Source organism: Strix aluco, chromosome Z (assembly GCF_031877795.1).
Source record: "Strix aluco isolate bStrAlu1 chromosome Z, bStrAlu1.hap1, whole genome shotgun sequence".
Lineage (NCBI taxonomy): Eukaryota > Metazoa > Chordata > Aves > Strigiformes > Strigidae > Strix > Strix aluco.
Genome location: NC_133971.1, coordinates 75,032,134 through 75,046,249, shown reverse-complemented (window position 1 = coordinate 75,046,249; position 14,116 = coordinate 75,032,134). Strand labels below are relative to the sequence as shown.

The following is a 14,116-nucleotide window of genomic DNA, read 5'->3' as shown; positions in this document are numbered from 1 at the left end:
TCTGATTGCAGTGAAAAACCCAAGGCAGGACTGTGCTAAAGACCAGTACTGGCATTTAAGTGGTTTATGACTGACTGGGGTGACATTTGAAAATGAGAAGCAGAAACAGCAAAAGCATGCTGCTGAGCTGCAGGCACAGTGTGTATTGCTACTGCTCACAAGAATAGGCAGGGCTTTACTCAAACAGCAGCAACTGATACAGGAAAAGCCACCTTCTCTCACAAATCTTGTTTTAAATGTCCGTTCTTTTCATGAAACAGTTGACTGTAAAGTACTTATTTCAGTAGATAGCAATCTGTAGCTTCATGTCAAAATCACCTCATTGACTTTGAGACAGCTACAGCATCTTATGCACAGAGGATTTGAGGACTGAAGAGATGTGCTTATTAAACCAAACTGATACAATTGGGAAAAGCATGCTCAGGCCACACAACCAATCTTCAAACTTTTCTAGGTGCCAGAGATTTAAAAATGTAAGTACTTCTGAGTGTTTTGTGTTTGTAGCCTAAGGTTAGGAAGTAGGTTGTGTTGCGACGGTTAGCTTTTCTGCTTCCTTCTGTCTATTCCTAATCTAATAATGAAACACAGCTGTCCAACCAACGCCCTCTTTACCTTTATCCTTATACCATCACAGCTATAAGAGCACAACTGCGGTATTAGAAGGGTAAGGCAGTAACTCCAACACATTAAAAAGGTATGCTGACATAACTGGTCTACTAGGTCATTTAAAACAAAGACCCCTCCTATCTGACCTCGCATATTTTTTTTAAAAATGGCTGTTATCAAATGACTGTGTATTATGATCCACTCTACCACTCAAGAGCAAAACCTAACCCACTCTACTTTCTTATCAGCTGATTTTGCTTCTCCTTTTTGTTAGAACCATTACATGTATCTGGAAAATACAGTGAACCAGAGCCACAGCTTTGGAATTAAATGTGAGAAAGACTAATTTTTATGGTGTAATCCCTTAGTGGATTTTTTTTTGATGTTGGATACTCATAAAACCCCTAGAATTCTTCTGTATGAAAGTTTGAAGGATTTTAATCTTTTACTCATTGCACCTTTAGTAAGAAAGAGGAATTCAAAATCATGTGACAGATTAAAGAGGACAAAATAAGGACCTATATTTATCAAAACCATATAATAACAAGGTACTTTGGAAAGGCACATCTGATCTGTCACTTCAAGTTCTTATCTGGAGGAGCTCTCCAGGACAAACAAAGGAAGAAACAAAAAGAATGAAAAATAAATTCAAAAGATGATGCTGAAGAAGACTATTTGTGATATCCTGCTCTCCTACCCTTGTTTAGATTAATATCACACTTTATTATTGTTAGTGTTTTATATAACCTGACTCCTACCAAATGTCAAAGGCTTAATTCAAGGTACACCTGAGCAGCCTTAAATCCCTATGAGAAAGGTATGTAGCAAGTATTTTGTTTATGGGCTTTCATACTATCATCATCATTATGAAAACTTTTGTACATATAGTAATGCTGAATGGTTAAAAAAACCGAAACACACAAAACCAAACAAATAAACCTTTAAAAAACATCAAATAAGCATTTCTTTTTAAAAAAAACCTGTTTCTTAAAACAATTTGATCTACATTAGGGCAAGTAAAACTGGAACAAAACTACATTTCTGAGTATGCATCCAAAAAATAAAAATCTCTGAATCCTTCTCAAATGTCAATTCTTTTCAGAGGTTCTTCCCTTTGGTTTAGGCATAACATTTCAACCATGTTTTGAATGTATCATCTGCAGGAGAGAAGCAGTATTGGTATCCTCTCTCAGCAAAGCAGTGCTTTTGGCAGGATTTAAATGACAGCTCAGATGAGAAACCTGCTCCTAAGAGGCAGTGGCAAGATTGCATGATTTTATGCTATATGGGTAGGGTGAAAATATCCATGTCTTAAAAGATGGCAGATAATTGCCTTGAAGGGGTCTTCCTGCAAGAACAACAACTAATGATGGATAAGATTAAAAAGACACAGTATGAGGAAGAGAATTGTAAGGAAGACATTTTTTTAAGTGGCGTTTTAAAAATAGTGGTCAAGGATGCCCAAACTAGGGACCTACAGAGCCGTATCAATTTTAGAGTGTTTTCAATAAGAACTGTCTGCTGAGACTACACAGGGAGACCAAGAAGAACCATAAACTTTATAAAAGCCTATTTGTCCAAGAGCTACTGACTCAGAGGGAATTGTTCATCAGTCACTGACACCTCTGGAGAAAGTTCATAGAAAACACTACAACCAAGGAAACCAATAACAAATGCACACAGAACAGAACACAGCACAAAATTATCTGAAATACTCCTTTCTATTTTAGACTTATTGTGTCTGTGCCTTTTACACTGTCCTGAAAATAAAGCTAGAGAAATTAAAATCCACAGCTGTTTATCCCACAAAGCCAATGCTGCTTCTCTATATCCTCTTGCCTTCTCCAGCCACCATACTGAGAAAGACGTCCTGAGGAAAACATACATTTAAAAACCAAAAATGCTTCACAAGCTTTTTTTCATCTCAAGGCCTTTTTTCATCTTCTTATTTCTTCACCCTGTAACCCCTTCTTTGCTAGTCTCATTTATCCACGGAGTTTCACAAGCCCTAAGTTCTTCTTTAGCTAGTTGTATTTTTTTCTCCTAGGCAATCATTACTGTCATTAATAATGCTCTTTCAAAATGATCTTGTAAATTCACATCTCTTGCACAGTTTTACCACCCACTCACCTCTCATGTAACCCACTAATTTGATTGCAAAGGGAAGTGTAGGTTAGCAGTGCTCTTTATCTTTTCTCTTTCCAATGAAGTGTACGTGTATAGGGAAAATTTTCCTCTTCTGTGACTCTCTTTTGAAGTTTTGCTAGAAAGGAAGTTAAACAAAATACAAGGTAAGAGATACAGTAAAAATGCCTTGAGGTCCAACAATCCTTCCCCCACAAGCTAGTGCCTAAATCAGACTACATTTTTGCACTACACCATGCAATTGCCTCCAGGTCTTGTATGACCACTACATGACTTCTGGCTAAGGACACAGCTGGAATTTCAAACCAAAGAGAGTAATGAAAATATTAAAATCTCAACTACATAAGTTACCATAGAATAATTTCAAATGGATTTTGAGACATTTGGTTTTCTCATGACAAATGGCAGGTATTTCAAGAGAAATATGTGTATATATATATTTTATATATATGGGGAAGGGAGGGAGGGAAAGGTACATTTTTTTCAGAAGAATAGAGCTGTGTTGACCATAGATTATTTATCTACCCTCAACCTAAAAAACACGACAGGTGTGGTTTCAAGACTGAATTTTAAGGAATAACCAAACATGCAACCTGATGAGGAACAGACACATTCTGAGGGTTTAAAAGGACTTCTGATAGAAACACTAAGAAGTTTTTTCCACTCTATTTTTTTTTTCTATTTAGTAGGTATATGGCAATACCAAATATGCTAGGATTAGGAATTAGGGTTTAAAAGTTCAAGTGCTGAATCAGTTTAATACAAAATATTGTAATAGCAGTACCACCTTTTCAAGAACATACAGGTGGATACATAAGCTATCACTTCTGCAATCAAACAACAGATGACTGAAGATTCTGGCTGGACATACATATTTGGAATGAACTAGATAAATTTATAGCTATTAAGATCCAAAATTAATAGTAGATATCATATACACATGTAACTTCTGCTTTCTAAGTACCATATGTTCCTACTTTTATTTGTTGTTTCATACTGCTCAGAAATATTTAGGGAGTTGCCTAATACATGTCTAAAAACTGATTTTAATGAATCTCCTGAGACTTCACTAATTGTGAACACACTGGAAGTTTTCCCTAGTAAAGTATATCATGCTGTAAAGTAGGCAGCAATTACAACTTTTTTCCATTGTTCCTTTACAGAACAGGTCTGAGGCAGACCTCCTTAACCAACAAAACAGATGCACTTATTTTTTCTTTACATGACTTAGCAGTTTTATATTTCACATTGATTATTAAAAAGGGAAATAACTTATTTTATTGCTCCTCATTTATACTATCTATTCAGCATCTAGATAAGGACTTGCCTTTTTCATGAACAGTTCAGGTTCTACATGTCTGTAACAACCATTATGTTAAACTGTTCTTCCTCAGTTTTTCATCTTGAGTTCTTCCATCCTTTCTCATGTAAGTCATATGCCGTGACCAAAATCCCCATCCAGTTATTTTGTGGTATCCTTGCTTCTCTTTCTTGTCACTTAACATAATCTTCAATTTCAAATTTTTTTTTTTCCCCAATCCTTATGCAAAAAACTAATTCCCTCACCTAGGCTCTCATCATTAGAAAACAAAAAATGCCAAATACAAACCTTACTGTATTGACTGCCTTGAATTGCGCCTTCCTCTTTCAGTTACAAATCTCAGCACTGTGGAATAAGCAAACCAACTGCAAACTTTAAGAACATGTAAAAAATACTAAGTACTTTGTTATTCTGAGCCACAAACAAGAAGCCAAAATTAGTTCCCGACCATTATAGATCAAGATAAAGATCATTAGCTTCACTTATGCCCTTAATTAGATAATAACTGCCACTGTTAGTGACATTTTTAAAGCTCCAGACTATTTAAAAACCAAAAGAGGCCATGTATGTACCCAAATGTTCCTCTGGAAGAGTAGGTAACAGACACTTCAACCATCACATCACACTAATAAGTATGGCCTTCTGCTCATTAGGGTTTTTTTTACACCTTTCTTCCTTCAGAAAATACAAGCACCTGTGGGAAAAAGGTTATACCTCTATACAAAGCATATTCATTACAAAAGACATCTAAAGGTATTCTGATATTTTAAAATTTTAATTCCAGAAGAAAACTAGTAGAAAATCTAGATGCTTGGAAATTCAAACACCACAGGTGCTTGAAGATTTCTCTCTCTTAAATCCATACCACCATTCTGGGCACTTTGCTGTTAAAAGCATGATTTCTGACAGATACCAGCCTACACAGAAGAGTCCACTGCATGTAACAAAAAAGCAACCCTTACCTCACATACTGCCACAACATGTTGCATTCTTTCTTGATGTAACTTCAGTGATGCTAGGCAGAGGTTATATAAAGGTCTACATATAAACAGTTGCCAAGAGAAAAAAAGTATGAGAGGAACTTTTTCCCAGAAGAGGCCCAGAACCACAATAATGTGTTTTAAGATACAGGTTTGACTCTCCTTCAGCACCAGGTAGATCTTTGCCCTGACCTAGATGAATGTTTAACATGTGAAACAGAACATAGAAGAATGCAACTTCTTCCATCTGAATCATAAAAGAAACAAGGAGTTTTAAAAAGTTTTGAAAGGAAGTGTATAGACAAATCAATTCTCAGGTTTCAGGTTGTGAATTCTAAGGCTGTAGCTCCCATAAATTCTGACTGCAGTACAGAAATCCCTGGAGTGGGGCCAGTTTTCAGACACACTAAGAAGGTTGAACAACATCTCACTGCTCTTTTCTGTCAGTCTAGTTTTTCAGGCAGTCAGCCCCACAAAGCTTTGCGTAAGGGCTGAGACAACTAACTTTGCTGAGCGAGGCAAAGGAAAGGAAACCTGCAACAAGAAGGATAACTTTGTCAATTACAGTTCCTTTATTAATGGTACAGTGCAGCAACATCAACAGAAATAAACAGTTATTTGTACATAATACAAAAATATAACCCTTCAGAAAGTTTATACTGTGCTAGGAATTACGTATTGAACTTAGAGAGCACTTTCTCTTAAATAATGTGGACACTCAGCCAAATGAATGGAGTAACATTTTATCTAATTTGAAAACACACAAAGAGCGGTTTATTAGTTCAGTGTATCCATACATCACACCTCAGCTAAAATTTGAGACCAAACCAACAGTTTTTCAACTTTTCCCTTTGCCACTGTTCTCTATCGATAGCACAGTGGTTCTATAACCAAAAGACGAACTGAATTTTTGATAGTAGCATTTATTAGCAGATACAGGAAAGTATTATTCAGAGAGACAGCTTAAGGCACCATCATTTCCAAGATACACACATGAAATTACTGACAAAAAAACAGTTTTAAAGAAGGCTATGAGTGTTTAGTTACAGTACCAGGATGAACAACAATCTATTCTTTAAATATATTCTTGACAATATATTCGGTTGACTAGTGTGGCTTTTGTTTATTCTTTAAAAAAGAAAACTAAGATACAAGATCTTGACATTACTGCAGTCTCAAGAATGCCTCAGATTTTTGCAAAAAAAAAATCTCCCTTTATCCTTCCATTTTTAAATGTAAACAAATCCATCACTCTTGCAAGAAAGTTCTTTTACATGCTTTTTAGAAATACAGTTTCCAACATGTTATATGGTAAAAGTCCACTAAATGATTTTGTTCTCCTTTAAAAGAAAGTATACCTACTGCTGCTAACTGCCTCCCCCCCAATTCTGTATTCCATCTGTCCTAGCTATCAACAGCACTGGTGAACAATTAATTTAAATTAAATCAAGTTTCTCCTGAAGTCCTACAGAGCAAACACCAATCCTTGATTTGCTGAAGACCCCTTTCCTAATAATATCCCATGATATTATCTGAAAGTTAAAACAATACGAAGCAGAACTAACATCCTGAGAGCACCCACCACAGAACCCAGACAGCTACCTTGTTAAAACTCTCTTAAACCCTGGAGTAAAAAGTAGGATTCAAGTAGGATAAGGACAAGGAGCAATTTTTATGAATTTACACTACAGAAATTGTGCGTTCCAAATTCTGCATGGTAGTTTAAACACAGAACTACGGTCAAGACACATCCACAGAACCATTCTGAATTTCAGAAAATGTTCCAGCCACATCACAGGTTGACGTCAAAACATTATGAACACAACAAAGTCACTGCAGCTTACATAGTTCCACTCACTGAGTAGGGGATATCTATCAGAGGAAAAAAAATGTAGATTCGGAATCACACATTACATACTTCTAAAAAGTATTTTCCAAATTACTATCAATTCTGACAATATCCCCTCCATTTACCTTTCCTTACATTTCAGAGTAGAACCAGCTGCAATTACTTGTAATAAATAACCAATACCCACTATAGTGTGGATATATTATTCCATGAATCCCCAAATTTCTATATTTGATCTTGTTTTTACTTGCAGTTGGTGCAGAAAGTTGATGGGATTTTTTTGTGCCTTATGTCAATCTTGAAGTCAGCCATTTTGTTGCCACTGTAGTGAATAACCCGTACAAGGTTCTTAACCCCCTCCATCTTCTTACGACAAATACCAGCAGCACATAAACTGCAAAGTTCCCTTTCATTACCTTTTTTGCCTTAAGGTCCAATGAGCAGGTCTTGTTATACTGTTTCTGCATCTTTTGCACCTGACCCATGAAAGTTTATCAACTTTCACACTATGATTCATTTCCTGAATGTCAGTGAAACACTGCCTCAGAAGTAAACTACACAGGTCATGTGATGTCATATGTACAGTCAGCTAAGAAGAAACAGATCTCAGATTCCAGTAACTCAATGAGCAACAGTGATTTCCTCCATTTCAAATAAACTTAAAATAAATAATTTCAATTAAAATAACAGCTTCAATCATAACAGCTGTATAGCATATGAAAAATAAGAACTACAGAGAATTAATCTTGCCACTGTTATCTAATCATTGGCTTCCTGCACCAGAGGAAATTTCTGACTGAATCAATAGCAAAATTTTCTAAGCTACTAGCTAAAATCCAGATGTAAGAATGACATAAAACTGGGAAAAGAGGTTGGATTAACATTCTGTATGTTAAAAACAGACATTCTTCACTTAATTGAACTATCCATACTCTAGGGTCAGAAGAAGTCACAATTAATTTCAGTCATGTTCTGCATGTGCTCAGATCTCTGAACTGCTAACTTCAGGGTACACAATTTATCCGTAAGGACCTAAACCAGCCTTCTACTCCTTTTGCACGACTGGGTTAATGATGAATTAACACAAGGAAACTGAAATAATCTTGTATGGTCAGTTCCAACCTCAGTTACCTAAACAGACATATGACAACAAAGTACCTATAAAAGCAGTGTAAATATAAAAGCTCCATAACAGGGGAGAGGAAAAAAAAAGACATTGAAAAAAAGCAGCATGGGTTTGCTCAGTGACTGTTCACTATTTTGCCTTCTGGCAGATGAAAGAAGTTGTCATCTTTGAGTTTAAGATGTTCTGGTAAATCTAGCTGCCTGTTTGCTTCTTCAATGTCTTCCTGAATTGCTGAAATGAGCGCCTCTGAAAAGATAAGAATAGGGATATTTAAAATATGGTTTGAATTCTGAACACACAATAGCAAGTGAAAATAAAGTGTACCACAGAATACCAAACAATCACAGAAGTAGAATATAATTATTACCACAAGGTTTGAAAGGCAAAATTCTTTGGTTTTAATGACACTTTTTAAAACAAACAAAGATGCCAGCACTGCATTTTTCACCATTATAACCACTTGTTCCAAAAGACATTTTAGCAAAAGATCAAGTTTCATGAACTGTTTCAATTCTAACAGAGCTGCATTTTGAGAAGAAAGTAATATACTAGACTGATGCTTTTACAAGACGACAATGATTTTTAAATTACTCCTTAGACAAGTGACACAACAATACAATTTTTAGTGTGATGCTTTGGAAGATGTGGGGGTCTGCTTTGGGGTTTTTTTAATTAAACCAACTTGTACAGTTAGCTTATGAAAACACTTTACTGAAATTTCAAAGGTTAACAGATAAATCATCTTATTATGGAAAGAGAGACAGTGAAGACCAGTACTTGCATGAACAGGACAAAGAAGAGACTAGTTTGAGGGAGATCTGTAATACTGACCCAAGGAATCAAAGTTTTTTTCCGGTCGAATATATCCAATTATGACTATACTAAGAATTTCTCCATAAAAGTCTTCTTTGAAGGTGTGGATAATGTGCGTTTCCTGAAGGAAGAGAAATAAGTTGGCATTTATGATGAACTTTGAGTTTACTTCCCTCACTGTAAGAATGTACAGCTAATATCCCTAATTCAAATTCTCCCCAACACATACCAATAAAAGGGACATTGAGTTTAGCACATATAATGCAAGATTAAAGGCTACATCTTTTGCTTATGTTAGGAAAAAGAATTGTACTTTTCATGGAAGAAAAGTTACTCACTTAAGAGTATTCTGATAGACAAAAAAAAAAAAAAAAAAAAAAAAAAGAGAAAAAGAAAGCCATTACTCAGGAGAAATGCTTCACCACTTCTCAGAGGTAACACTTCCATAGCAGCAGATCACAAACAAATTTTAATGTTTCATCATTAAGTTGATGCATCCAAATAACTGTAAAGATTTTGACTGAAATAGTTGGGTTAAGGAGAGCTTTGGCAACCAACTCACATGGGAACTGAACAATAACATTCAAGAAAGAGCAAAGGCTGAGACAGGGTTCCATCTTACACTCGAAACCATTTCATGCACATCTCTCTCTCCCAACACAGGCCCACCCATGGCATATACCAGCAGAGATATCAGATGGAAAGCTTTTGACTACTTGCTCAGAACAGTTACGTGCAAAAATTTTTAAAAGTATACATTTGCGTAAGACAAGCACGTTATGGAGTCTTCAAACACTCAGAACCTTAGAAGCAGAGATTCATGTCCAAATAAAGTGTTTTAAACAATAAAAGCAGAGCTCTGTAAGACTCAGGAAACGCACCAGCCCCTGACAGCAAGAAAAAGACAGCTGTCACAGCTCACGAATTTAAACTCAACTCCTCCATCCTATTATTGTGTACCTTCAAATATTTATTCTGTATATCCAGCCACAGCACCCCATGTATGGATTCCATCATTTAAGAGAAGAATTAATAGAAAATCATTACAAATTAAGATGCTCCAACATGTCTTATTTGAAATGCAGATAGATTGCAGAGAACAATAGATTAGTATGTTCCAGCTAGTGCTAGGGCTCTTATAACCAGCAAATTCAATGCATCTATCAAGCTTATGTTTAGTTAGCTCAACACCCCAAGCAATCACCATTTCAGAAATACTGTTAAATTTTTATTTTGGAAGTATTTAAGAGCAAACAGAATTTCTAGATCTAATTTATGGATCAAATTCTGCTTACCATATTCAAATTCAACATCTGGCTCATTTATTATAACAAAAATCCCCCACAAAGCAAAATTCTTACCACTGATTTCTTAATATTCTTATAGAAAGGATTCCATCCTATGCTCAAAACCATTTTATGCACATCTCCATTTCCAACACAGGCCCATCCATAGTATATACCAGTAGAGATATCAGACGGAAAGCTTTCAACTACTTGGTCAGAAAAGTTAGCTGCAAAAATTTTAGAAAGTGTAAAGTGTGAGTGCCTTTGTGTAGGCCAAGGACATAACAGAATCTTCAAACACTTAAAAGCTGAACTCTACCTACATACTGTTTACAAACATGATACTGGTGATGATGATGAGAGTGATGCAGTGTGCCATTTGGCAAAGTACAAAATACAAAACAGCTTCATAAAATTCAGTCTCTGTAGTAATATCTGAGTTATCACATCTCTTATGCATACTGTATTTTATAATTATACACATTATTTTCTGCACTAATAATTAAGAAACATGCAATGTATCCATTCAGAATGCATTTCACTCTTGGGATGACTATCACAGCTTTAATATGGTGAAAGATGAGAAAAAAAATAAAGTTTCTTCTGTACTATAAAGCAGCATCTCTGAACTATTTACCTGTCAGTAAAATAGTTACTCATGAAACAAAATATACATAAATAAATGAAATTATGATTTAGTCACCTGTCAATTTTGTACACGCTGCCTTTCAGAAGCATTTGTGGATTTCTGGGATTTTCTTTGAGAACTACAGCAAAATAAACTCCCTTCTGACCGAGCCTAACTTTCTTTCAAAATTACTATCCTACTTCTACTTCCCACATGAGTAGATCTCTTCATGCAAGATATCAAGACGATTTCAAAGAATTTATGGTTACTGAATTTTTATCAAAGCTCAGAAGCAGTAACAACCTCTCTGCCCTATTCCCTGATATCAACACACTATTTATATACAATCAGGAGAAAAATGTGATATTATTAACAGATGTTGTCAGAAATCCAGCACCTCAAGACTGGTCTTACTAAGTTTCCTTGTCTGCTAGGAGTGGTGCAACATGACTGTTGACTTCCGTGTCTCAGACAGGACAAACTTCACTTGAATTACGCATCTATCTGTATTTAGACAACTGAAACAGAGATGAGCAATAGGAAAATATATTTCTTTGTAGACCAAGTCCACCTGCTCTGTTTCTTTAACTCCTGCATTATTCCGCTTGAACTTCCTTCCTTACAGCTATTCCCAGTGCTTACTCCCTTTCTTATTCCAATGCGAGGTTTATGCGAACGGATACTCTCTAAGCTGCCACACATCAACACTGTGCATGTGATCACTTATCTACATCCCGTACATCATCATGACGACCATCAGATGATTAAACGAAACAAAAACAAGACTGAAAGAAATCGCTTAGCAGAATGGGGAAAGAATGACACAAGACTTTAAGCAACGCGAAAAAAAAAAAATGTCAGAACAATGCCAGCACGGAACAAGCTGAGCCTCTCCGCAGAAGGGCGCAGCCATGCCAACAACGCAGTTGCGCAGGCCGGCTGGGCGCCTCCCGGCTTCAAACGCGCTCGGTCACCCGCAGCGCGACCCCGCACCGCCCTCGGCGGCGGGAGAGCCGGACGCCCCTGCCCGTCCCCCCGCCGGAGCACGGCCCGTCTCCGCTCGGGCAGCCGCAGCGCTGCGGGCTGCCCAGAGGCCCCCCCCGCGCTCTCACCGGCGGGCGCGCTCCAGCCGCCCGTCGGTCCCGGGGCAGGGACCCGGTGCCGGGACCCGGTGCCGACCGCCGGCGCCGCGCGGGGTACGGGAGGGGGCGGGCGGGGCCAGGCCGCGGCGAACGCCTCGCCGGTGGCCGTCACGGCAGGCGACACCCTCGCCCCGCCGGGGGAAGCGGCGGCGCCCGCCCGCCCGCCCCGGTGCCCCGCGCACCCCGCTCACCGGTGGGGATGCCCAGCTCCTTGGAGCCCCTGCCAAAGCCCTTCACCACCTCCCCGCGGCAGAAGTAGGGCAGGTGCCTCATGGCGGCCGGCAGGCGACAGTGGCGAGAGCTGCCAGCAGCCCCAAGCCCGACACCCGGCGGAACTGCTTCTGCCCGCGTGTAGCGCTCGCACCCACCTTGCTCTGGGCGCTACCAAAAGGAGGGGAGGAGCGAGGCGCAGCTTTGCGGTTTTTAATTCATACAACCTTCTGCCTCCCCTCAAGAATGGACTTGCCCACCGTGAGGGTATGCCTGCGCATGCTCAGGCCGCCGCGTAGCTGCGTCCCTGGGCGCGGTGGGTCGGTCGCGGCCGGGTGGCGGGTCCCTGCGCGGGGGACAGGGGGGGCCGCGCGCCGCCCCCTGCCCTCCCCTCCCCTGCCCTCCCCTCCCCTCTCGCCGCTCGCGGGGAGGGCAGCGCATGGGCCTGGCTGGCAGAGGCCAGCGGTGCGGCGTGTGGCGGTTTTAGCGGCCGCCTGGCCCGACTGCGGCTCTCCCGCACCCCGCGCCGGCTGTGAAACGGGCTCGTTGATAAACCCCCCGCCCCGTCCCCGTGTGTGGCGGGCCGGCAGCGCGCTCTTGGGCCGCCCGGCGGGTCGCCGCCCGGCCGGCGGAGGGGGGGCGGGGGGGGGGTGTGGCGCAGGGCCCGCTCCCGGAGGCCGGGCGCCCTACTGCGCGGGGTACGCCGCTGGCGGGGCCGCGGAGTCGTGGCGGGAGGAAGGGCGGCCCGGTGCCGTTCGTTCTGGGAGCTCAAGCAAGGGCAGTCTCCGGAGGGCGGCAGGCAGCGGGGCTCAGGGCCAGCCGTACTCGGGTGTCAGGCTGACGGGCGTGCTCTTCACTCCTGCCGACCGGCTCCGCTCTCGCGAAGCGACTGGATCTGGCCAGTCCAGCAGCCTTCGTGCGGGGAGAACAGCAGCTGTGGCTGTTCGGCTGCTCGGCGTGACTGTCAGTTCTTAGCCCTCTTACCTCTAAAACTGGAGCTTGCACGCTTTTTTCCTCGTCAACTAAGGTTTTACATTTTCTTTCAGAAAGGTCAAATGCTTCAGGGCACAGCAGACTTGGGAAAACTCAGATCGAACAGTAGTTGCTTATTTAATAATTATTTTACTCTCATTTGCCATCATGCTCACATCTCCTGACATTACCCCTCGCAGTGCACGGATTTCCTTTGGAAAAAAAAAAAAAATCTAGACAGAAATGCTTGTCCTGTGTTCACTCTATATACTTAAAGTGAAGGTTAACTCAGCATTTCACTTCCTGTTTCCAGTTGCTCTTCATGTTGCAGCACTGCTGTGCTGCACGTAAGCATTTTTGTGTATCTATAACTAGAAACACCACCAAAGTCCTTGAAGTAAATTTCCAATCTTCCCCCTTCTAGAATACAATTTCTGGTATTACCAGTTTGATATAAGCTACAAAAATATTTCAGGACTTACCTCTGCTTCCATTAGCTATTTTTTTAATGAGAAAAGCAGTGTAAGCACCTGTGACTTGTGCTTATATATGATTTCATTCCAACTAAGTAACTTTTAAAAATGAGAACTGTCCTGAGAAACACATGTCATACTATAAAACACTGAATACTACCAGTTCATGGGAGCTGTGGCCACAAGCTATTTTATATAAGAAGGCCAAAATTATTTTTAAAAGTGATTCTTCCTCAAACTTACCTTCTTCTTTTTTCTTTTTTTCTTTTATCCCAATTCCCCACCATCCTTTTCATGCTAAAGTGTAAATTCATTACTTCAGTTTGAGTAGCTTTGACTGACTTACAGAATCACTACATACGTAGCTGAGCAACAGAGTGGTGGTAGCATATATGTAAGGAAAAGTGGAAGAAAAGGTTGTCCTAAGTATGCTACTACAGTTTATATTCTGTTCTGCTGTCTCTGAGCATATGGAGAATAATGTCACAAAAGGTGTTTTCAGTGATGCTTTATAATGGAAATGTCTTGGATATTAAGTCCAAATCCCGTGGTTGTTATGTAGTTG

At 39.9% G+C, this 14,116-nt stretch overlaps 1 protein-coding gene across 1 annotated transcript; it reads right to left on the bottom strand.

Moving 5' to 3' along the window:
• Nucleotides 1-5,601: 5,601 nt before the first annotated feature.
• Nucleotides 5,602-12,225, bottom strand: RFK (riboflavin kinase). The gene is made up of 4 exons (XM_074812376.1): nucleotides 12,088-12,225; nucleotides 10,202-10,353; nucleotides 8,859-8,961; nucleotides 5,602-8,273 (listed from the first exon to the last, which is right to left on the bottom strand). The coding sequence occupies exons 1-4, from the start codon at nucleotides 12,167-12,169 to the stop codon at nucleotides 8,143-8,145; spliced, it is 468 nt and encodes a 155-aa protein (XP_074668477.1). The 5' UTR covers nucleotides 12,170-12,225; the 3' UTR covers nucleotides 5,602-8,142.
• Nucleotides 12,226-14,116: the final 1,891 nt, after the last annotated feature.